At 34.4% G+C, this 23232-nt stretch overlaps 1 protein-coding gene across 1 annotated transcript; it reads left to right on the forward strand.

The window, feature by feature from the left end:
* Positions 1 to 3: 3 nt before the first annotated feature.
* On the forward strand, positions 4 to 22642 carry LOC117345360 (coatomer subunit beta'-like). Its single transcript, XM_033908434.1, is given in 23 exon segments — positions 4 to 125; positions 870 to 1007; positions 1918 to 2004; positions 2559 to 2685; positions 3474 to 3622; positions 4513 to 4659; positions 5435 to 5534; positions 5989 to 6131; positions 6559 to 6660; positions 6662 to 6759; positions 7064 to 7263; positions 7861 to 7967; positions 9338 to 9481; positions 10360 to 10490; positions 11251 to 11458; positions 11629 to 11739; positions 12025 to 12239; positions 12777 to 12869; positions 13686 to 13866; positions 14677 to 14805; positions 15440 to 15550; positions 15552 to 15587; positions 22402 to 22642. Coding segments are annotated over 23 exon segments (2796 nt in total). The 5' UTR covers positions 4 to 122; the 3' UTR covers positions 22438 to 22642.
* Positions 22643 to 23232: the final 590 nt, after the last annotated feature.

Below are 23232 nucleotides of genomic sequence, written 5' to 3' on the forward strand. Positions count from 1 at the left end.
CCGGTAACGCATGGGCAAACACGAAGCCGGACGGAGCCACGTAATTCTAGCAAACGTACACTTATTTTACGGTCTTGAAAACAGCAGAGTTTCTCTGCCTGCAAACAACACAACAGACAAAGATGGTAAGGTTGCGGAAAGACATCAGATAAAAAGTAACGATACACGTTACCATTATCTGGTAAACGAACTCTTTGAACTTGATTATATTCATTTCACACTAATGTGTCAAACGTGCAGGGGGGGGGGGGGGGTATATTTTTGTATTAAAATCAGTGTTTTGTAGATAGATGTTCTTCACGCTAGACCAGCGTTGGGAATGTTATATAAAAACTTATAGTATTAGTTATATCATGTTGAAGTAAATGCTAAGATTACCTAAATGCATCATACCATAATTAAGTAAGCTCAAGCTGCCATATACGATATGTCTTACCGGTGTTTTAACAGTCGCCCATTTATATAGAAAAAAAACGTGCCTGTACTGAGTACAGTAGTTTTCCAGAATGAAAACCTTGCTTGGTAACAAAGCCATGTTTTTGTCCTGTGTATTCAACGTCCTTACCATTGCTACAATTGTTAAATCAATGCCTCCACTATAGCAACTAAACTCTTGAAATATGGAACCTAGCCCAAGTTTACTCTGGACCTGACACCATGTCTAATGTAGGGCCATAACGCACCACTATATGTAAATGTGGAATTCTCTGACATTGTTTTGTAAAAACTTACGATTAGTCTCTCCAAAAATTGACATGTGTTTCTAATTTAAAAGAATTCTAATTTTCCAGATGAAATGCATATTAACTGAATTTATTACATGCATCTTTTCTGGTGTAATGATAATTTGATTATGATTTTTTTTTCAGCCGCTTCGTTTGGATATCAAGCGGAAACTGTCCGCTAGATCTGACCGAGTAAAATGTGTAGACCTGCATCCAAGTGAGCCATGGATGTTGGCCAGTCTGTATAACGGCAATGTCCACATCTGGAACTATGAATCACAAGTAAATCAAACTCTTATTAAATTGTGAACTGTCATGCAGGATTATATCTATATAATTATGCACTGTATCTTTGATGTTTGGGTGAAATACTTGCGAAATTGTACAGTGAAACCCTTGTAAGCTCGCCATGATGAAGTTCATGGAAGCTATTGCTATACCCCTGGCATCAGCATTGTCCAAAGACAGCTATGTTTAAGTGTTGTAATACTTTTGAGGATACAGCTTAGGTATTTGCTATGTGTGTTAAGACCTTTCCATCATAACTACATTTGCGGAACTGCTGATCATGGTTATGACCTTTGACCTACTTTTAAAAAAAACTTAAGCCTTGGCCACTGTATGTTAACTGTACAGGATAGGGCTTTCGTATTTGGCATGTGTATTCCTTGTGACAAGACCTTTTCATTGGAACTACATTTGCGGACCTGCTGACTGTGACCTTTTACCTACTTTTATACAACTAATTACGAATTTCAAACCACTCAACAAGATATGCTATCTTCTGACAACTCGTTGAATTTAGTTGATTAGAAAAATATTTATATGAAAGACCTTAATCACAATTTCTTGAGGTATTCCATCCAAACATGTATATATATATATACATTGTATATGTAATTACCGACATCAAAAGGTTAACTCATGAGTGGGTACCTTATGTACATGGTGCCCACATTGATATTTCTCTCATGTTTACCAAGATCAAGTAAATGTTTAGAAGTTTACACATTGAAAATATTCTTCTGTTATTGTTCAAATTGTTTTGAAAACAAATGTTTTTGAGCAAAAATGTTATTTCTACTTGTCATTTAAACAAGTGAATTTAAATAATTTTTGTATTGCATAAACATTTTATCTTTGTCACTGAAATCAGTTTTCTTTGTGTAATTTTGTTTTTAACTCATTTCAGCAACTGATAAAATCGTTTGAAGTATGTGATCTGCCTGTGAGGTCAGCAAGATTTGTTCCAAGAAAGAATTGGATAATAACTGGATCTGTAAGTGAGAACTAAAGTGAGAACTAGAATATCACGAGTCACAACACACTGTTTCTGGATTTTAATGTTATTTGATAGATGGAAATACCAATATTCCGTTATCAGTAGACATTTGTTGTTTCAAGTGTGCTGACTTGATCATTGCAGCAATTCATTTTATCAGACACAAAAAATGTCTGATTCTGCTAACCTGGTAGTAGTGGTTGACCCTGTAATCTTTTTTCCATCCTGTAAATTTTTTTGGCGTTTTCAAGGAGGGACTTCACTATTTTGGTAGATTCCTTCTCGTTATAACCCGCTTGTAAAACTTTTTTAAAAGTGGAAAGATTTCATGGCTTTTTGTTGGTGGAAAGACATGTCTATAATTTTAAATCTGCTACTATATACAGTGAAAGATCCTGAATGATATCCATTACATAAAGTAAATATAATTTGTAGTAATTTAAAAGTGATCCAAAGGCCACTCATCATTTATTTCAGTATTATACAATTAAACCTCAATGACATTTATAAAATTTTGTGGCTTTAACTGATAATTATTTCCATTTGCACAGGATGACATGACAATCCGAGCATTTAACTACAACACACTTGAAAGAGTTCACCAATTTGAGGCTCACTCTGACTACATCAGGTCCCTGGCTGTCCATCCAACACAGCCATTCATCCTCAGCAGCAGTGGTCAGTTTAAAACATATGTTATCATTTGATAAATTGTACTTAAATGAAATAAATGATAATGTTGATATTATAGTAATATGTCTTGGTTCATATAGAGACCTTGAAAAGTGGTTGAATTTCAGATCAGTGCTTGAAACATTTTCATTTTTTTCTTAGAAGTCCTTGAAAAGTGCTTGAATTGTCATATTTTTTTCCTTGAGATCTATTGAGAGTGTATGATTTGTTTCATGTGGACTTAAGAAAAAATCAAGGACATCTTATTTTTGCTTTAATTTTCTAAACGTAGTGCATGGATTTGATTTGTTCATGAAAGTAACTGAATTCGGACAAAACAATGCATGTGAAAAAATGCTGGAAAAGTGCTTGCATTTTGATATGAAAAATATTTATGAACCATGCATATCAATATTTTTGTATAGGCAATATATTTTACAGCAACATTTCAAAATATCTGGACACCTGATATATAATAGATATATGTAAAGATTCTGGATTCGTGTACCTTGGATGGTTAAATGCAAATTTGTTATCATCCATCCAATAAGCTGTACAGAAATGACCAGGGTATACACAAATGGGTTCTTTCTGTTTCTTCATTTGTTCAAATTTTGTGAGGGAAAATTATTTTAATACAAATGGGCATGATCCCTCCTTTTGAAATTTAGTAAGTTTTTTAGTGGGTTTCATCCATCTGTTTGTCTGTACAAAATCAGGCATGTGATGAACATGCTTTTTGATGTTTGAGTACCATAATGATTTTATTTAACATTCACTGTGTTTATTTACAGACGACATGTTGATCAAGTTATGGGATTGGGAGAAGAAGTGGACATGTACCCAGGTGTTTGAAGGACACACCCACTATGTGATGCAGATCATCATTAATCCCAAGGACAATAACACATTCGCCAGTGGATCTCTCGACAGGACAGTCAAGGTATGGGGGAATCTTTTGTAGACACATTAGTATATTTATCAAAACTTTTGCCTGTTAATAACCCCACCCATGTCTATAACAAATCTGACAGTGAAAAAGCTAACAAATCCCATTGTCCTTGTTCTGTCTGCGTTTTAGTAAAGTTTTGTTTGTCCCTTTGACTTGTGAACTGATAAATATTGTACATGTGTATGAAAAATAAAATTGTGATTAGAGCTGTTCCAAAATCATCTATGTATGAGGGTTGGGCTTTTTTTTTCGGAGACCCTACCAACCATCAAAAAAAAAAAAATCGGGAGACCCTACCACCCGTAAGAAATACTAGGAAAATGGGGCATTCTTCCACCGCCCCATCTAATCTTAATACAAGAGCCTCCCACCCCTTAAACACATGATTTTGGAATAGTCCTTTACTGAGTTTGGTTATAAACCGCTGGATTACTTAGATATCTCCTTCAGATTTGGACAGTGAAATTGACTCCTATTAAAGGACGAGATATGTGAATGTCCGACTTAATCAGTCCTTATTCACAAATAGGACTGTGTTTAGATAAACTGCGCAATGAGATATTAATTATTAGATTTATTGACTTTTGTTAATATGTGGTGCTTCATAAATGAATTAATAATGTTAACAATATCATTGTAAATGTAAAGTGAATGATAGTTACTACACCGAGATCAATATTCAGGTTTAGTAGATTTTATTTTGATGGGTGTCATAACTTTCTTAGAAATACACGGGCAAGAGTGATAACAGTAGATTTACACTAAAACCTACATGTAGACTTAACTTTAAACCATTAGACATGGGTAAGATTCACACTAGTAGATTTTGTCAAATCTTCTTGAAGATTATACTTCAAATGTTGTACGTTTGCCTTATGTAGGTCTGGCAGCTGGGTTCCCCAACACCAAACTTTACACTGGAAGGACACGAGAAAGGTGTTAACTGTCTGGATTATTACTCTGGCGGAGACAAACCATACCTAATCTCGGGGGCTGATGACAGACTTATTAAAATCTGGGATTATCAGGTAATCAGAACATACAACAGTACAAACATTACAGTGATACATCAAAAGCCCACTTACTCAATCCTGTATTACAGCATTTCACTACAATAAAATGCCACTTACTCAAACTTGTATTACAGCATTTCTATACAGTAAAATGCCACTTACTCAAACTTGTATTACAGCATTTCTATACAGTAAAATGCCACTTACTCGAACTTGTATTACAGCATTCTCTACAGTAAAATGCCACTTACTCAAACTTGTATTACAGCATTTCTCTACAGTAAAATGCCACTTACTCAAACTTGTATTACAGCATTCTCTACAGTAAAATGCCACTTACTCGAACTTGTATTACAGCATTTCTCTACAAAAGAATGCTATTTATTCGAACCAGCTTTAAAACATTTCTTAACAATAATTTCTGTATTTTCCTAATGAAGGTTCGAGTCAGGATAGAAAATGCCTCTTAGACAATATCTGACTCACTGTTTGTTCAGTATACATGTTACATACTAGTTTCTCTTGTACAAAAACCAGATTTAACATAACTGAATTTAGGTACATATTCATAGTCTACAAGCCTTTTAGTGTTGCTGAATACTTTCTGAAATTCCAGTTCTTTCATCACAGACAAACATTTCATTATATTTGTAATAAATGCATCCAAGTTATGATTCTATGGAGAAACAGAAGTACATTTTTCTAGATAAGCAAATCTCATGCTCTCTTGAAGGAAGATGGAAATTACATAAACAAGTTTGAATCAATAACATCATTTATGTTTTGACAGAACAAAACCTGTGTACAGACGCTGGAGGGACATGCCCAGAACATTTCAACAGTTTCTTTCCACCCTGAGCTACCTATTATCATGACAGGGTCAGAGGATGGTAAGTTTTGTTTTGACAGCGTTTGGTAATTAAATTAAAATTAGTAACTCAATATGGTTGCTGACAACAAAACTAAAGATTCAGAAACACAGAAATGTCTACCTTTATAATTATATGAAGCATATGGGCGAAAAAAGCCAAATTTGGATGACTTTCGGAATTGTTATTATTTTCCTTGAGATTTAAATGATTTAAATATTTTGTTTTCATAGTTGCTTATTGATCCACCTCTCCAAGTGTAGACCTTTGTGATATATATATATATATATTGTTATTTCAACTCGATTGGTTAAAAGATCTTATCAAAATAAAGAAGCAAGTACATGTATGATTGTCTGCAATTGCACAGCATGGTCAAAGCAGTGGTGCAAAATGTTTGTTTTTGTGCTGTTGTCCAAAATCAAGAGTCATTAAAAACAAAAATCCGGTAATGTTTATTTTCATTTCCTTATAGGGACAGTTCGTATCTGGCATGCTAATACCTACCGATTGGAGAGTACGCTGAACTATGGACTAGAGAGGGTGTGGACTATTGCCTGTCAGAAGGGGTCAAACAATGTCGCCCTCGGCTATGATGAGGGAAGCATTATCATCAAGGTAAATATACAACAAAGGCAGGAGTAATTGTCTAGTCGTATACAATACATGTCTGTACCGGTAATAAGTTATTCTGTCTAGTCATAGAAAATATGTGTCTGTACCGGTAATAAGTTATTCTGTCTAGTCATAGAAAATATGTGTCTGTACAAGTTATAAAGTTATAAAATATGAATTATGATGATGAATAAAATCCAGAAACATTTTGCAAATTTCAGTTCTCTCAATAGCCAATGAAGCATTATATATATATATATATCAGAAAGCCAAAATTACTAGAAATTGTGTTTTAATGAAAACAAATACCCAGAAACAGATTACAGAATTTTTCTCTGGCTTGGGAAATAATTTTTGAATTAAGAATACAAAAATGATCTTACAATGAAAAGCCCTATGCAGCAGTAAAGATTTATTGATTTGTCACTAGCTGGGACGAGAAGAGCCAGCAATGTCGATGGACAACAGTGGAAAGATCATCTGGGCCAAACATTCAGAGATCCAACAAGCAAATATCAAGGCCATCAGTGACACAGGAGATCAAAGACGGCGAGCGTTTACCACTGGCTGTCAAAGATATGGGAAGCTGTGAAATATACCCTCAGAATGTCGCCCACAATCCAAATGGAAGGTAAGTAGTACTTTATCAGGGTTTGCCCTCCAAAGGTGGCCTTCAATCTAAATGTAATGTAAATAGCACTTTGTGTAGGCAGGGAAAATTATTGTTATTTTTTTCCCTCTGTGCATTAGATTTGAAATTGTAAAGGCCGCTACATAGATTGCTCGCAAAAAAAAATTAGAATGGAATACAGAAGACACAGACACCTTAAAGTAAAAAAAACTGGGATACTTAATTTAATTCTATGACATGAACAATTTTAGTTTATGTTAATGTTAAATTAATAGAGACATACACGTAAATAATGTTTTTGTAGATTTGTTGTGGTTTGTGGAGATGGTGAATACATCATATATACAGCTATGGCCCTGAGGAACAAAAGCTTCGGGTCAGCCCAGGAATTTGTCTGGAGTAACGACTCGTCAATCTATGCTACAAGGGAGAGCACAAGCATGGTCAAAATTTTCAAAAATTTCAAAGAGCAGAAATCCTTCAAACCAGATTTTGGAGCAGAAGGTATGATGTTCATTTTCATATGCATTATGTCTTCATGACACATGGAAATTCATGGAAAATTAGTTCCAGTTTAGAAAAAACTGATAGGGATATAAATTTGAATTTTATCTTATATAAGTTGTCTGACTGAAAGAGTCAGGATGACCTATATCCATCATGTTTTGTGTGTTACGATGGATACAAGTTCAGTGACAGTAAGATCCTCTTTGTTTGATGCAAAATAAACGACTTTCAAGTCAGCAAGTTCTTCTGAATAAACCAACTGATGTGAAAAAGGGTATTTCTGAGCTGTACGAGATCAGAAAATGTCCTAATTTGTTGTAATCTGCCTTTAAATTTTCACACTGACTAATTGTTGGTTTTAAGCTCTGATGTTCTCGAACAGATTTTCTTAATCATTTTCAGTTATTATCAATGATCAGCACTTTTTGCTTAGATTCATCACTACCTGCCCTAACTGTTAATATATGTATATATTTACGGTATGTTATTTAGGGATATACGGGGCCACATGCTCGGTGTACGGTCTGACAGTCAGTGGCCTGGCTTATAATGATACATGTTATTATATGTATATATTTACGGTATGTTGTTTAGGGATATACGGGGGTCACATGCTCGGTGTACGGTCAGTCAGTGGCCTGGCTTTCTATGAGTGGGACTCCACAGATCTCATCAGGAGAATTGAAATAACACCAAAGTTTGTAAGTATAAACATGAATTCATATTTTATACCTACCTTAAACTTGCTTATATAGCACGCACCTTTTTTCAAAATATGACAAGTGAAAAAATCCACTTCGCACTAAACACAGGAACAAGCCTTTGCTAGTCAGATGCATGGATGTCATGAATGTGATTTGAGATTTGTAATCGTCATTATAGGATTATGATTTAATACTTAAAATAATAATATAAAAGTGAATAATGAACAAATAGTCAAGAAAATGTATAGCTGTTTTTTATGTTTAATTCCTTGAAATTGTGTATCTATTTATCAGCAATTACAAGTATTTATCTTTGTTGAGTCGCACATTTCACACATGCTTACAATCTCGCTTGAGCAACTTGTCATACTCAGGTGCATCACGATGTAAAATGGCTCAATTGACAAACATGAAATGATAACTCATAATTCTAATTAAATCACCTTAATAATTTTTGCCTGACACTTATGACTTTCAACATGTTTATTTATGAAAGCAACATAAGGCATATGCAATTCGGCAAGATAACACTAATGCCCAGATTGTGTGCGGCAGTCACATAACCAACTGGCCCTATAAATTATGACCTGACTGTGAAAACTGCGTCTGCACTGCACAAGTGATCCTATTGACATGTGTATTTCAATGATATTAAAATAGTGACCAGAAAACCGACAACAGAATTTTTCTATATACCAAATGGCGGCCAGTGTTACATTACATAGCCTACACTTGCGTTCAGCTTTCCCATCAATCTTATTATAATTGGGCCTTATCAGCATTGTATACGTTGTGTAAAGATACCATAAAAGATCATACATACGTGAAAATCATGAGCCAATTGATTACACAAAGAAGGATGAATTATTTGTTTGTACAAATATCATAGATGGGACCACTCCCATTTCCATGCTGACTAGGCCTATTGCGATGTATTGTAAACAATGTGTCAGTCAAATGTTGTCAAATCTGACGGATGATTTCATCTAAAGGATATAACATAGTTTTAAGTTACAGATTTTTATTGTTAAATGCTGGAGTATTCAGCTACCTTGCAGTTAAAGGTAAACATTGAAAAGAAAACTAAAAAAACAATACCTCCTATTTTTTCTGAAAATGGAACTCAAATACATAACTGCGCACAATATGAACATATTAACATTAATTATGCAACATATTGTTTGGATATTCTTGCTAATGACCACAATCACAATACTGTATTATTGTGTTAAATATTCAGTCATATTTCACCACATTTATTTCAAAAGTGGGATTGCTGCTTAAAGCTGACAACGCGAGTTTAAAAGATTTCGTTTTCATATTCCCTGTGATCAATATTTAATGAGTATATTTTCTGAATGTTTTAGGTGTCGTGGAGTGAGAACGGTGAGTTGGTGTGTATATGTACAGACGACTCGTTCTTTATCCTCAAGTACAATCCTGAGGCAGTGGAGAAGGCTAAGGAGAATAAAGAGGACATCACAGAGGATGGAATTGAGGAGGCATTTGATGTATGTTTACTACCTCATCAGTAACATTTACATTAAATACAAATGAGTATTCCAGAATGAAGATGAATGTAACATCCATTTTCTCTATTTCTCAGGAGCATACATTTGTAGACTGGCATATATGTGTATGTATTAACCCTTTCACCCCTTTTGACCATATTGGACTTCAAATTATGAAAGAAGGGCAGAGTCCACTTAAGTTTCTAAAGGCTGAAAGGGTTAAAAATTGAGTTGGAATCACAAGGCATGTTTAGGACTATTCCAGTAAAACATATGTTCTAATGGAGGACTCAAGGGAATTCTATACCTGGTGGATGCTGGAGAAAATGCAACATATCATATGGTGCTGTTTGAATTAAATCTCTTCTTTTGGTGGTTCCTGTTTGACAAACCGGGATACCTCCAATTGGTTAGATATTTACTGGAATAACCCCTACAATAATTCTATCGGTTTAATACATTATAATCCTTAATTGACGATAGTGATTTTAATCCATTTTGATTGTCAAGGGCAGTCGTTTATAGCCTGGCCAACATTCAGAAAATGGGACTGGTGTATATTTTAGAGGTGATAGATTTATATTTTCCCTGGCAACCACAGGATGACCCTGTGAAGTATGTGAGAAATGTATTGCTTTAGCAATATCCAGCATGCTTGTTTTTCATGAGTTCATGAAAAGAATAGAACATGATTTTTTCTTCTATTATGTTGTCTCCCCTGTGACGAAACATTGCTACACAAGATTTCAGAGTGTCACTTTCTTGGCAGCAATGGCAGCAACAGCAGCATCACAGTCAACATATCATGAAAGTATTGACTTTAGATCTGTTAACTGAAAAGTATCTTGTTGTAATTCAGACCTGTGATATATTTGTAGGTGGTGGGAGAGATTGAGGAGACAGTGAAGACTGGTATCTGGGTTGGAGACTGTTTTATCTACACCAACAGTGTCAACAGACTCAACTATTACGTGGGAGGAGAGATCGTCACAGTAGCTCACTTAGATAGGTAATAGTAACTGTCATTTATTAATATCAATTTCATATTAATGAGGTTTTGATGTTATTTAATAAAAGTGTTTGTCATTTAAGAATCAAATGTTTAGTCTATTACATGTGTTCCTATTTCCCTTTGTCTTTTCTGTTCATTGTAATACCGTGCTTAAACTGAAGTTAAAGAATGATTAATTAAATGTCCAGTATGTACAATATCTGGGCAGAGAGTCATGTAGTGAATAGTTTGATAGGGAGCAAATAACTACAAGGTATTCATGAAAAGTAATATGTAATGTACATTGTGATATTGCCAAGTAGATGGTAATGTAGATTCTGGACATCACCAAGCAACAGAGCTTTCAATCCATAATATCAGCTGAGATTAGTTTAACAGAAACTTTCAAAAGGGTCATTGGAATGCATCAAGAAAGATCTGTAGTTGCTTGAAAATTGTGTCAAGTAATATCAGCCAATATATATGCTGAGCTCATCGGTTATCTCCAGAACACTGTAAATCATTTACATTACATGTGGAATTTATTTTCTCCTTGATATTCTAGGAGAGTCAATCACGAAATCTTAAGTGATTTACAGTATGCTGTAGAAAAGTCATTGTAATTCTTTGAATACCCTTGTGTTCCGTGATATCAGATAATGTTTGTATTATGTACAAAAAAAATTATCAAAGTGACTGAATATATGAAATCCTTGCAAAATATACACAGTATGTACATGTATAACAGCGACTCATGTTCTGTTTATTACTATTACAGGATGATGTACCTGTTAGGATACATTCCCAAGGACAACAGACTGTACCTCGGTGATAAGGAATTAAATGTTGTCAGCTATTCACTGTTATTGTCGGTACTGGAGTACCAAACTTCCGTGATGAGGAGAGACTTTGAGACGGCAGATAAGGTTCTACCTACCGTTCCCAGAGAACATCGAACAAGGGTGGCACACTTCCTCGAAAAACAGGTTTGGTGATGTTTTCATTGTTGCCAGTTAAATATTTTTCAAATCTTGTTATTTTAAGAAATAATCATGAAAATAATGGTTTAATTTTATTCTGAAAAAATATTAATTCAGCATTTTCCACATATGTTTTACTGTTTTGTGAGAGTGAAAATATCTTTGTTGTTTTCCAGGGATTTAAGTCTCAAGCTCTAGCAGTAACATGTGATTCTGAACATAAGTTTGAACTTGCTGTACAACTAGGAGATCTGAAGATTGCTTACCAAATAGCTAAGGAGTCTGAGGTAGGGTATTAAGGACTTAAATATGAGAGGACTCCAAAACAAGTAATTCTAAGAATTTCTGAATATATGTAACGATTTCTGAATACTGAAACTTGGAAGCTTTTTAACTTGCACTGACAACTTTAATTGAATGGCTTTGTATATTGCATATCATATCATTAAGATGATATCTTTGTTATGGTGTACTGTGTATGGCCCAGATCACATTACTTCATTGATGGACTGTACAAGACTTTAAAGGAGGAAGTAACAGACAAATAAGTTAATTCCTCTCCCACATTTCAGGCAGAACAGAAATGGAAACAGCTGGCAGAGTTGGCGATTAGTAAGTGTGAGTTTGGACTAGCCCAGGAATGTTTACACCAAGCACAGGACTTTGGGGGTCTACTTCTCCTTGCCAGTTCAGCAGGAAACAGTCAGATGGTGGCCAGACTCGGTGAAACTGCAGCAAATGCTGGTCAAAACAATGTAGCTTTCATCTCTAACTTTGTACTGGGAAAGTAAGTCTGAATCCGTATCAATATGATATTCCTGAATTGACTATAATTAGTGATTATAAATCTTTATCAATATGATATTCCTGAATTGACTATAATTAGTGATTATAAATCTTTATCAATATGATATTCCTGAAGACTTGTCATACCAATTATATTTAGCAAGTGTAAGTCTGTATCAATGTGATACTCTTGAATAGACTTTCATACCAACTATATTTCATTAAGTATAATTCGTATCAATATGATATTTCTGAATAATAGACTTGTCTTAATGACCAACTGTTTATGAAGGAGATTAATTAATCACGAAAAGAAATGTTGTTTTACTGAATTTGTTTGTCAAAAGGAGTAATATGATAAACTAAGGTACTTTTCTGAGACATGAACATTTTCAACAGTTGAACCTCCCTTAAAGAAATTACAAAAAGTTGGTAAATTTTGGAATTCTATCATATTAAATCTATGATTTTTTTTTCCCCATACTTATTGTTTACATTTACTTATATATTTTTTGTCACAACTGTACTTTATTTATAGACTAGAGGAGTGTTTAGAAGTATTGATAAGGACAGAACGGATTCCTGAGGCAGCCTTCTTTGCTAGGACCTACCTGCCCAGCCAAGTATCAAGGTAAATACAAGTGTGAAGGTTTAGCAATACTTGTTCCAATTCATATTCTCACATTTTAAGTGTAGAGTTGTGCCAATTTGAGTGCATAGCGGCAGTGCAAGAAAGGTTGTGTTTAATCTGTTAGCGCCGAAATGACAGCTCCGACTGTATCCGCCCCGGGGAGTTGAGATAGACATTGGCTGGTTGCTAAAGGCCCTGTCAGTATCCATTGATGATTGTTTCTGAATTGCTTGAAGACAGTTACATGTTGTTGTTATATAATGGTCTATAAAACGGCAAATCATTATTATTTATTATACACCTTTCTAGTACAGGGTAATATTATAGTAATTGTTTTGTCTGTGTATCTGCATGTGTACATGTGAGTGGGTGATGAATGATAGCGTCGGTGTCCGTAGCACAAAGCTTGTGTACAAGATATGTCATGAACTCCACAATGAGTTGAATTCATACACCATTTTCTCATGATATCATGTAACATCTATTTAGATTTTGGTGGTTCTGGATCAACTTTAAGGGTCAAAGGTAATTTTTGACCACTTTTGAAATAAAAAGGTTAATTTACAAGATGAACCTCTCAATCATATTCGGATTTATACCATGTACCATGGTGAAAGAATGGAGAATTGTATCCAATCATAGATCTACTAGGTGTTAAATAAATGATGGAAGTAGCTTGGTGTATGTAGGTTATGATATGATACTGATGACAGGATGTTATACCATTAGGATATAATAATATTTGTGTAAATCTAAGTCTGATGAACTGAAAAACTGATGTATGTCGACTTAAGTATCTTATTGGTGATGTTTTAGAGTAGTAGAATTGTGGAGGGAGCAGTTGTCTAAAGTGAACCAGAAAGCCGCAAGTTCTCTGGCAGACCCTGGCGAGTATGAAAACCTGTTTCCAGGACTTAAGGAGGCGCTGAAGACTGAACAATATCTACGGCCACAACGGTCACAACTCCTCCCCGCCAATAGTTACCCAAGTGTGCCGGTAAGTGGCAACTGTGACGGACAATATGTCTGGTCTATTCTATTAAAGTCTACCTCTTTTAGGACTCGAAAAAACATCTGATAAGTCAGAATGTTGACCAATCAGAAGTATTTTACCGTCTGTAAATAAGGAGAGATGCCTAACTCCAGTTGGAATATTGACCAATCAGAAGTATTATGTCATCTGTAAATAAGGAGAGATGCCTAACTCCAATTGGAATATTGACCAATCAGAAGTATTATGTCATCGGTAAAAAAGGAGAGATGCCTAACTCCAATTGGAATATTGACCAATCAGAAGTATTATGTCATCTGTAAATAAGGAGAGATGCCTAACTCCAATTGGAATATTGACCAATCAGAAGTATTATGTCATCGGTAAAAAAGGAGAGATGCCTAACTCCAGTTGGAATATTGACCAATCAGAAGTATTATGTCATCTGTAAATAAGGAGAGATGCCTAACTCCAATTGGAATATTGACCAATCAGAAGTATTATGTCATCGGTAAAATATGGAGGGATGTACAACTCCAGTCAGAGTATTAGACAATCAGAAATTTCTTACAGCCGGTTAACCCGGCCAGTTAACTTAAAATATTTTGTTATACCTGAAATTTGGTATAGGGGTTTAAAATACTAAAGGTTTTTCCAAATTTCGGATTTGTTTTACTTCATAACAATATGTTAAATATGGACATGGTTTTACCCTTAATGTATTTAATAGTTGTTATTGGAACTTTTATATTTGTATTACATATATATCGTAAATCTGAATTTACTAATTAGATAACCTTTGTGTATATACTGTAGCTTAACACGAGTCGTGTACCAGTGGAGGAGATGAATCAGGCTGAAGAAAGGGGAGCATTCAACTTCACACCAAGTGGAGTACAAGATGAAGATGAACAGTTTGAGGAAGCATCAGCCCCTGAACCACAGGTAACATTTTACTGCCACTTCCAGTTAGACCCAACCTGGACTAGAAGTTACTCTACTGGACTTGGACAGTAGCTATTATTCATCCCCTACCAGTACACTGGAGGGAATTTTAGATTTTGTCTCCATCTGTCACTGTAAATAGACTTCAATACGGACAGTAGCTATGTTTAGTCCCCTATCAGTAAACTGGAGGGAGGTGATAGATTTTGTCTCCATCTGTCACTGTAAATAGACTTAATACGGACAGTAGCTATTTTTAGTCCCCTACCAGTAAACTGGAGGAGGTGATAGGTTTTGTCTCCATCTGTCACTGTAAATAGACTTCAATACTGACAGTAGCTATTGATAGTCCCCTACCAGTACACTGGAGGAGGTTATAGATTTTGTCTCCTGTCTCAGTCTGTTAGACTTAGAACCTTGTAACACTATTACTTTAAACTATAATTATTGAGTTCTTTTGAGCAAGTGTAATTTATTGGAAAACTGGTATTTAAAGTTAAACCTTCACTTTTCAGGGATGACTACAGCTAAGCTAATCACTTAAAGTAACATAAAAGCCAATTACGGAAACTGAAATGATAATAAAAAAATAATAGAAAAAAGTATTTTTATTTCTTTACTTCTATTAAAACAGGAACCCGTTGCAGCCCAAAAACCCTCGGAGCAGCCAGCTGACGCTCCAACACAGGATGGACAATTATCCAGTGCAGACATGGCAGACATTGAACAAGAATTAGAACTGGACCTTGGAAAACCTCAACATAGATAACCTGGACTCAGTGGTAAGTTTTAATTGGCTTCACTGAAATAACGCTAACAAATCTGAAGCACTTTCTGTTTGTTTTTTGTTTTTTTATATTTTCGGCTTTTTCATGTAGGTGATTACATTTAATTAAACAAAGTACTTTTGTTATAATTAATGATGTTAGTTGTGTGAAAGATGTGAGGATGGCTTTTAACAAAACATCTTTTATACTGTTATCAGTAAACCAATTTTCTTTAAAATAACTAAATGCTTTACTGTAACTTTCATTGCTTTATTGTTTTCATTTCATAATGTTTTGCGGGGCTTTTGGTTATCATTTAATTTTCTTTATATAATTTGGTGCTTAACAATTACTGTGGCTTTGGTTTGTCCTCATTTTGGAATTAAAAATTTCATTAATGGCTCTGATTTTAGGAAGTAGATGACAAAGAGTTAACAAATTGATGAGGTAAGAGGGTCACTGTATGACTGATTTCTACATATCCTTTTACTTTTGGTGTTTAGGTGCATTTTGTTTTAGTTTGAATGCTTCTAGTTGTATGTGATTTATAACATTTCATGTTGATAAATTTCAATCAATCAATCCAATAAAAGTATGAGTGTAATCATATCTGTGTCACATTTGAACTCCATTTGGCTTACTTTTATTTGCCATTGAAAAATCAAGCTCGATAGTAAAACCACTGACAAGAATTGGTAAACACAATTTACTTTCATAGGTCAGAGATAGCAATTATACAAGACAGATTTTAATACTTTTATTGGCCAGATTTAGTAATTATACAAAGCAGATAAATAACTTTATTGACCATATTCATTCAGCAATTATACAAAACAGATTTTAACACTTTAATTGGCCAGATTTAACAATAATACATAACAGATTTGAATGCTTTTACTTTAACTTGTTACTAATAAAGATATGTATGTATAACAACTTCTATACAATATGCTTATTAGGGCCCTGTATCAGATAGGGGTGTCCTATAATTGTTATCTGTCTGTCTGTTGTATTAGAGATACAGGTATCCTATAATAGTTATCTGTCTGTCTGTTGTATTAGAGATACAGGTATCCTATAATAGTTATCTGTCTGTCTGTTGTATTAGACATACGGGTATCCTATAATAGTTATCTGTCTGTCTGTTGTATCAGACATACGGGTATCCTATAATAGTTATCTGTCTGTCTGTTGTATTAGAAATACAGGTATCCTATAATAGTTATCTGTCTGTCTGTTGTATTAGAGATACAGGTATCCTATAGCTTAGTAATCAATAAGTCCACCCGTCCTTCTGTCCACAAATTTAGTTTGCGGCTGATATCTTAAATATTTGTTGACTGATACATGAAATTCGGTCAAGATGTTAAGTTTACAAAAATACTGAGGTCAAAATTCAAGGTAAAATATCAAGGTGATTGGATGCAAAGCCCTTGGTTCAAATTTTGTACAACCCTTCACACGAATACTAGATCTCTTGACTGGAGAATATTTTGTTGTGACATTATCAAGCAAAGTTGTTTGGAATGATACAAAAAAAACCTGACCAAAAGATGAGGTCAAATGGTCAAAGATTGAGGTCAGTTATTCCAAAGGTCCATGTCAAATTTGTATCTTTTCACTAATAAATATTTTGTTATGATACAAATTCAACTGACCAAAAGCCATGGTCACAAGATCAAAGGTCAAGGTTAGTAGGTCAAAGGAGGTCAAATTCTTCTCACTGTCCGATGAATATTTTATTATGATACTCATAAGCAAAGTTGATCAGAATTAAACAAGGAGACAACTGACCAAAGGTCAAGGTCACGGTGAAATGGGTTAAGGGAAGTTTGGGGATATATAGCCACACAGCAGGCCCACTGCTGATCTGTCAGTGTTTTTGCTGCATATTGAAATTGAATGGACCATCATACTCAATTTAAATGTTTTGTTGTTGTTTTGATTTGTAATTTTCTAAAAAGTAACAACTAACATTATAATGAGAATATACATACATGCATGCTTTGTAAAACCACATTTCTCAGCTGAAAATAGGCTCTTTCTGGGTTGAGATTTAAATGTTGGTTTGAATGTCCCTACATTATAAAAGGGGAGGATAAAATAGCTTTGTTTCATGAAACCTTCAATAGATTAAGGTCACATCCCCACTTTAGACTCCATTGTAAATATGTATGGTGGTCTTTGGTTTAGATGTAGGATGTCGCTTGGGGGTTGAGGTGTAGGGTGTCATTTGGTGGTCAAGGTGAGGGGCGTCACCTGATGGTCAAGGTGATGGGCATCTATGGTCTCATGTGATGGTCAAAGTGTAGGGTCTCACGTGATGGTCAAGGTGTAGGGTCTCACGTGATGGTCAAGGTGTAGGGTCATGGTGATGGTCAAGGAGTAGGGTATCACGTGATGGTCAAGGTGTATGGTCATGGTGATGGTCAAGGAGTAGGGTCTCACTTGATGGTCATGGTGATGGGTGTCATTTGATGGTCAAGGTGATGAGCATCTAGGGTCTCATGTGATGGTCAAGGAGTAGGGTCTCACGTGATGGTCAAGGAGTAGGGTCTCACTTGATGGTCAAGGTGTAGTGCGTCGCTTAACTGCAGATGACAGTATGGGAAGAATTTCTGTGTTGATCACTAACTTGGCTTAAATGTTGTGGACTCAAAACTATTTGAAAAATTCTAGGTTGGACTACTAGTATATATGAATAAATTTGAAGTTTTTGATTCCATTATTGAATTGCCTCATTATATAACCTGCTTTTAACACCAGGTTGCTAATACTTGGTGTCTGATGTGGAAGTTAACATCAATTTAGTGAAGTTTTATTTTTTTTAAAGAATATTCATAATGTGTTTTCACTTAATTACTGGTATTTGGAATATTGGTTTAATATTGTATAGTAACTGCTGTAGCATACAATACATTATGGATATTGGGAAATTAAGGAGACTGTTTTAGGAGGAAAAGCGAATTTTCACATGATTTGGACTAAAGCGTTTTTTGGCTTAATTCAACTTTAAGTTAGAGATTATACATTATACGTTCAATGCCGGATATAATCAGCATAGCAGATGTGGCATTAAAGATATAAGTTTTCGAATATTTTGTACATGTGTCCTCTACATTTGTCAGTTTACACCTGACTAAAATACTTACGGATCATTTAACATTTGATTGTGATATCTACTAATGCTATATCCTCCCTGACAGCTTGTGACGCACACCTGTGATAATTCCATGAATCATGTTAACAGCTTGTATCAGTTATCACTACGTAAACCTGTTATTTATTGAGTGGGATGGTGTGTGAATATCACGAGCATTTGTCATGAAGATTTATTTTGCAGGTGAAACAAAATACTAACATTATACTGCATTGTGGAATGACAAGTCATTCCCTTGCAATGGTTTCTTTTCTTAAGATAATGATTTGTAGCCTTTCCCAGATTTAAGTTTTAACGAGTAATTGATAATATTAACTGATAAAGGTGCTCTACTATAAAAAAGATTAACTGCTAACAAGTTTCCAAACAACACATGTACAGTTCACAAAATATGTTTGTAAATCCTACAGTTTCATAAGAATTTATTTTCATATTTATATAAGGAATTATTATATACAGTTAAGTTATGCATTGTTAGTTCAATTATACAGGATATTCAAATCTTCAACTACCGGATCAACAAACACTTTATGTACAGTCGAATCTGTATTAAGCGACCACTCAAGGGAAGTTAAAAACGGTCTCTTAATGGAGAGTGGTCTCTTAATAGAGATGGTATCTTAAATTTAATAAATGTTCATAAGCTTTTTATTCGCTTTATAAATTGGCAATAATGATTCATAATATATATGAAAAATGAACCACCACTTTGAATAAAACAAAACAATTTTATTTTTTATTTTTTTGTGTATTTTTTTTTTTAATAATTATTACTGTGCTAATTTTTCATCACTATATGTATTTTTTGAAATTCTTTCAGCATAGCAAAATAAATCGATTTAACATGAGAAGTATATTTCATTGGTTAATTAGATTACTTTCAAATTATTTATATATTTTTTTTTAATTCCTGAAATCTTGGTCCGGATTTCCGCTCCGATTATTATTTACGTTCCTGCATTTCCTACTTTAAAAACGGCGACTTTTTCACTGGCAAATATCTGTTTTAATGTCTCAAAAAAGATAACAAATCACGATTTAACAGTAAGTTAACTGTTTATGCATTCCTTCATTGTTATATTTCGTATGCAAATTGATATATCGTATATAAAACGTCTGAAAATCGTCAGAATTCCAGACGGTCACTTCGCTTCATCTCCCGTCCTTTAGCACGAAAAGTAAAAATACTTGGGTGTGATTAAGGCGAAAATGGTTATGTAAGGCATTTTGGAGACTTCTGGTCGCTTATTGGAGAGTTATTTTCATCACGGGAACGAAAAATTGTGGTCGCTGGTCGCGTAAAGAGAGGGTCGCTTAATAGAGTTAAAATATATAGCGACTGCACTGGACAATCACTGGGATAATACCAACAAATAACTTGTGTATATATATGAAAAAGGACAAATTAACTCATTGCACACCAGATGTATATCACATTGTAAACATTGTAATATCAATTGATATGGACATAGAGGCTTACAGCCTGCATCCATTATTTATCGTATTAAATCGTATTAAATCGAAAACGCTCGGGAGGAATTGAAATGGTCGCTTAGAACAGAGGGTCGCTAAATAGAGATGGTCGTTCGGACAAATTCGACTGTATTTGAACTCTGAATATATATTATAACATAGACAGTTTTTGACTTATGCCCTGACCGGTCCTCAAGCTCACAATCTACAGCATCAAATCCCCTAGTCAGGAAAAACCAAAGCTGCTATCATTAAGATATGCAAATAATTAATTCACAAAAAGAGATATTAAGATCTTATGAAAGAGTAACATAAAATGATAAGTGATACCACTAGTGAGAGTTTTTTACCCATTTTTAGCTCACCTGTACGAAGGACAAGTAAACCTTTCCATTGAAATAACTGCTTAATGACAAAGAGGCCCAGAGTACTGGTATTACATTGAAATAACTGCTTAATGACAAAGAGGCCCAGAGTACTGGTATTACATTGAAATAACTGCTTAATGACAAAGAGGCCCAGAGTACTGGTATTAGGCCTGTAGCCTGCTGGGGTGAAGGGCTTCCAAGTTTGATCGAATATGACCTTGTCCTGCCTTAAAGGTCACAGGGGCCAAATGTGCCTAAATCTTGAAAGGTCTTATTATAAAGAGCCCCAGAGTCCTTATAAAGGGCATGAAGCATGCTGGGGCATACGGCTACCAAGTTTGTTCAAATGAATGACCTTGACCTACTTTTTAGGTCACCAGTTGTACTAAAATAAAATAATTGTACTTATGATGTGGTAATCAGTATAGCATCTGCATTAATGAGCTAAGTCAACTTACAAGTTACATTAGAAGCAGTTGAGCAATATAGGTCCTTTGAGCCTCTTTTTAGATTACCTATTTGAAGATTAATGCGGTTAAATTCAATTAGCACAATCATTGTTTAGTCTTTGTGTGAAAAGGGGGCTGAAATATAGAACAGTAGAGCGTGAAATATTTTGAGTTCACTTTCTTTCACAGTTTGAATTTCATGCCATTTAAAGATAGGTATGTTAATGGGGTATCTTAAGAAATTGCAGTCTCATATTTCAACTAAATTAATTTTGCTGTCAAAACCAAAAAAATTATATACACCACACACATGTGATACTATATACGGTAAGTCAGTTTCGCTTCATGAAAATAATATCACAATTAAAATGAAAATACAGTTATAGTTGTTATTACTGTATACCTGGTATTGTTCGCCCCTGGTTATTTTTGCCCTTGAGCAACACAAAAGATATTCGGCCCATTTTAATTTTGCCCTAAACTGCTTTTACAATCGGAAAATTCCGTTCGGAATTCTCAATACAATTGCACTCTGAACACTCGGGATTTATCGAGTTCCCCCATTTTCTTTTCTTTGCATATCCCGCTGAGGTGTGAAATGTAATCAGGTGTGAAATATACAACGTTTACCTGTGTTTAGATTTACTTTTGTCCTATATTGATTCAAATAGTATCAGGTATGCATGGTCAATTTTAAGCAAACATGATGAGTGGTAAGTTCACCGTGCCGTGACTAATTACTAACCAGTGTTTTCTCTTGTTCATTTGTCATCGATGGAAGCCACAAGCGACAGTGAACTCATAAAATAAGTCTTCACAATGGCAAGAATTTGATGCTATTTTGTGTGCATCATTTTAAAAATGACTGAACTTTAAAAGTTACTTAGTATTTAGAGGTTTTTTTTTAAATCAAATACTGTATACTAAACCTAGTACGCTGGCTTAGCCCATATTCTCGATTTAACTCAACGTGATATTGTAAATTGACTAGGTCTAGATTTAGATCTAGATTTTATTTCACATGTATAGATTGGAATAAAAAACAATACATTATTTTGTAAATTTATTGTAAATATATAACACGTGTTGCTTGTAATTGTATAGAATAAAACACACTTGAAAACTACGAGGGTATGTTTTGGATCCGACAACAATTAGTCTATGTACGATAACTTGTAAATCCTGCAATTGATCTTGAAATTTTCGCTGTCATCTTAAATTCGCCCTATCATCAAAGTGCGAAAATGGCGCAAATTAAACAGGGGTGAAAATTACCAGGTATACAGTATTACATTTCGCATGCTGTAGTTTATGTAAGTTGGCTGTTAAAAAGTGTAAAAATGGTAAATTTAATACTCGAGGTTCTTTTTCTGTTCTAGGATGTGAATTTGGATGAAGAGTTTCTTGAGGATTGATGGAGACATATTGATATAAAGACAGTGTGATATATTGATACTGGGAACAAGGCAATGTATACAGACAAGAGTGGTCGACAGAGATTCCACACATCATACATGCTCCAAGTGATCTTCAGAAGAACAATGATTCAATCCTTGTCTCAGTTCTCTGAAAAAATTCCTTGTACGATGGAAAGGTTTTCGTATTGGAAGGAAATTGTTTATGAACCAATAAGTACTGTTATTGGAATTATATTTCCGGACGAGGAGTGATTCATGAATTTTTATCTTAGCATATATAACAGAAAAGAATTTGTATGCTACTTTATCAATAGATTAAAAATAATCTTTAGGATATAAATTTATTCTTTCCGTTCTTCATCAACACTTCATTGCTGACATCACCTAAATAGCATGTTTTCTCTAAAAAGTCTAACTGGATAGTGCTTTTAAATCACTAGTTCAAAATTTTGATGTTTTGTGAGTTCAACGTTTTCTGGAAATGCCTTCAATTATTGTTACTTATCATTCAAAAATATTTTGAATATTAATCAGCATGTTAATAAACAGTAGATCAGGAAAAAAACATCAAACATAAATAGTTTAACTGTGATGTTCATCAATATTGCTTTAAAAGTGATTGACACTCCAGGATACATTGTAATTTGCTTCACATTACATGGTGTGTGATAATAGGTGTATATTGTATTTTATCGTAAATAAATTTCACAGTCTCTTTACGATAATGACATTATTTATATTGTTTAAAGTGTGTATTTCAATTTTTGAAGGGAGAGAAATTGGAAAGGTTAA

This window comes from Pecten maximus, chromosome 16, assembly GCF_902652985.1.
Source record: "Pecten maximus chromosome 16, xPecMax1.1, whole genome shotgun sequence".
Lineage (NCBI taxonomy): Eukaryota > Metazoa > Mollusca > Bivalvia > Pectinida > Pectinidae > Pecten > Pecten maximus.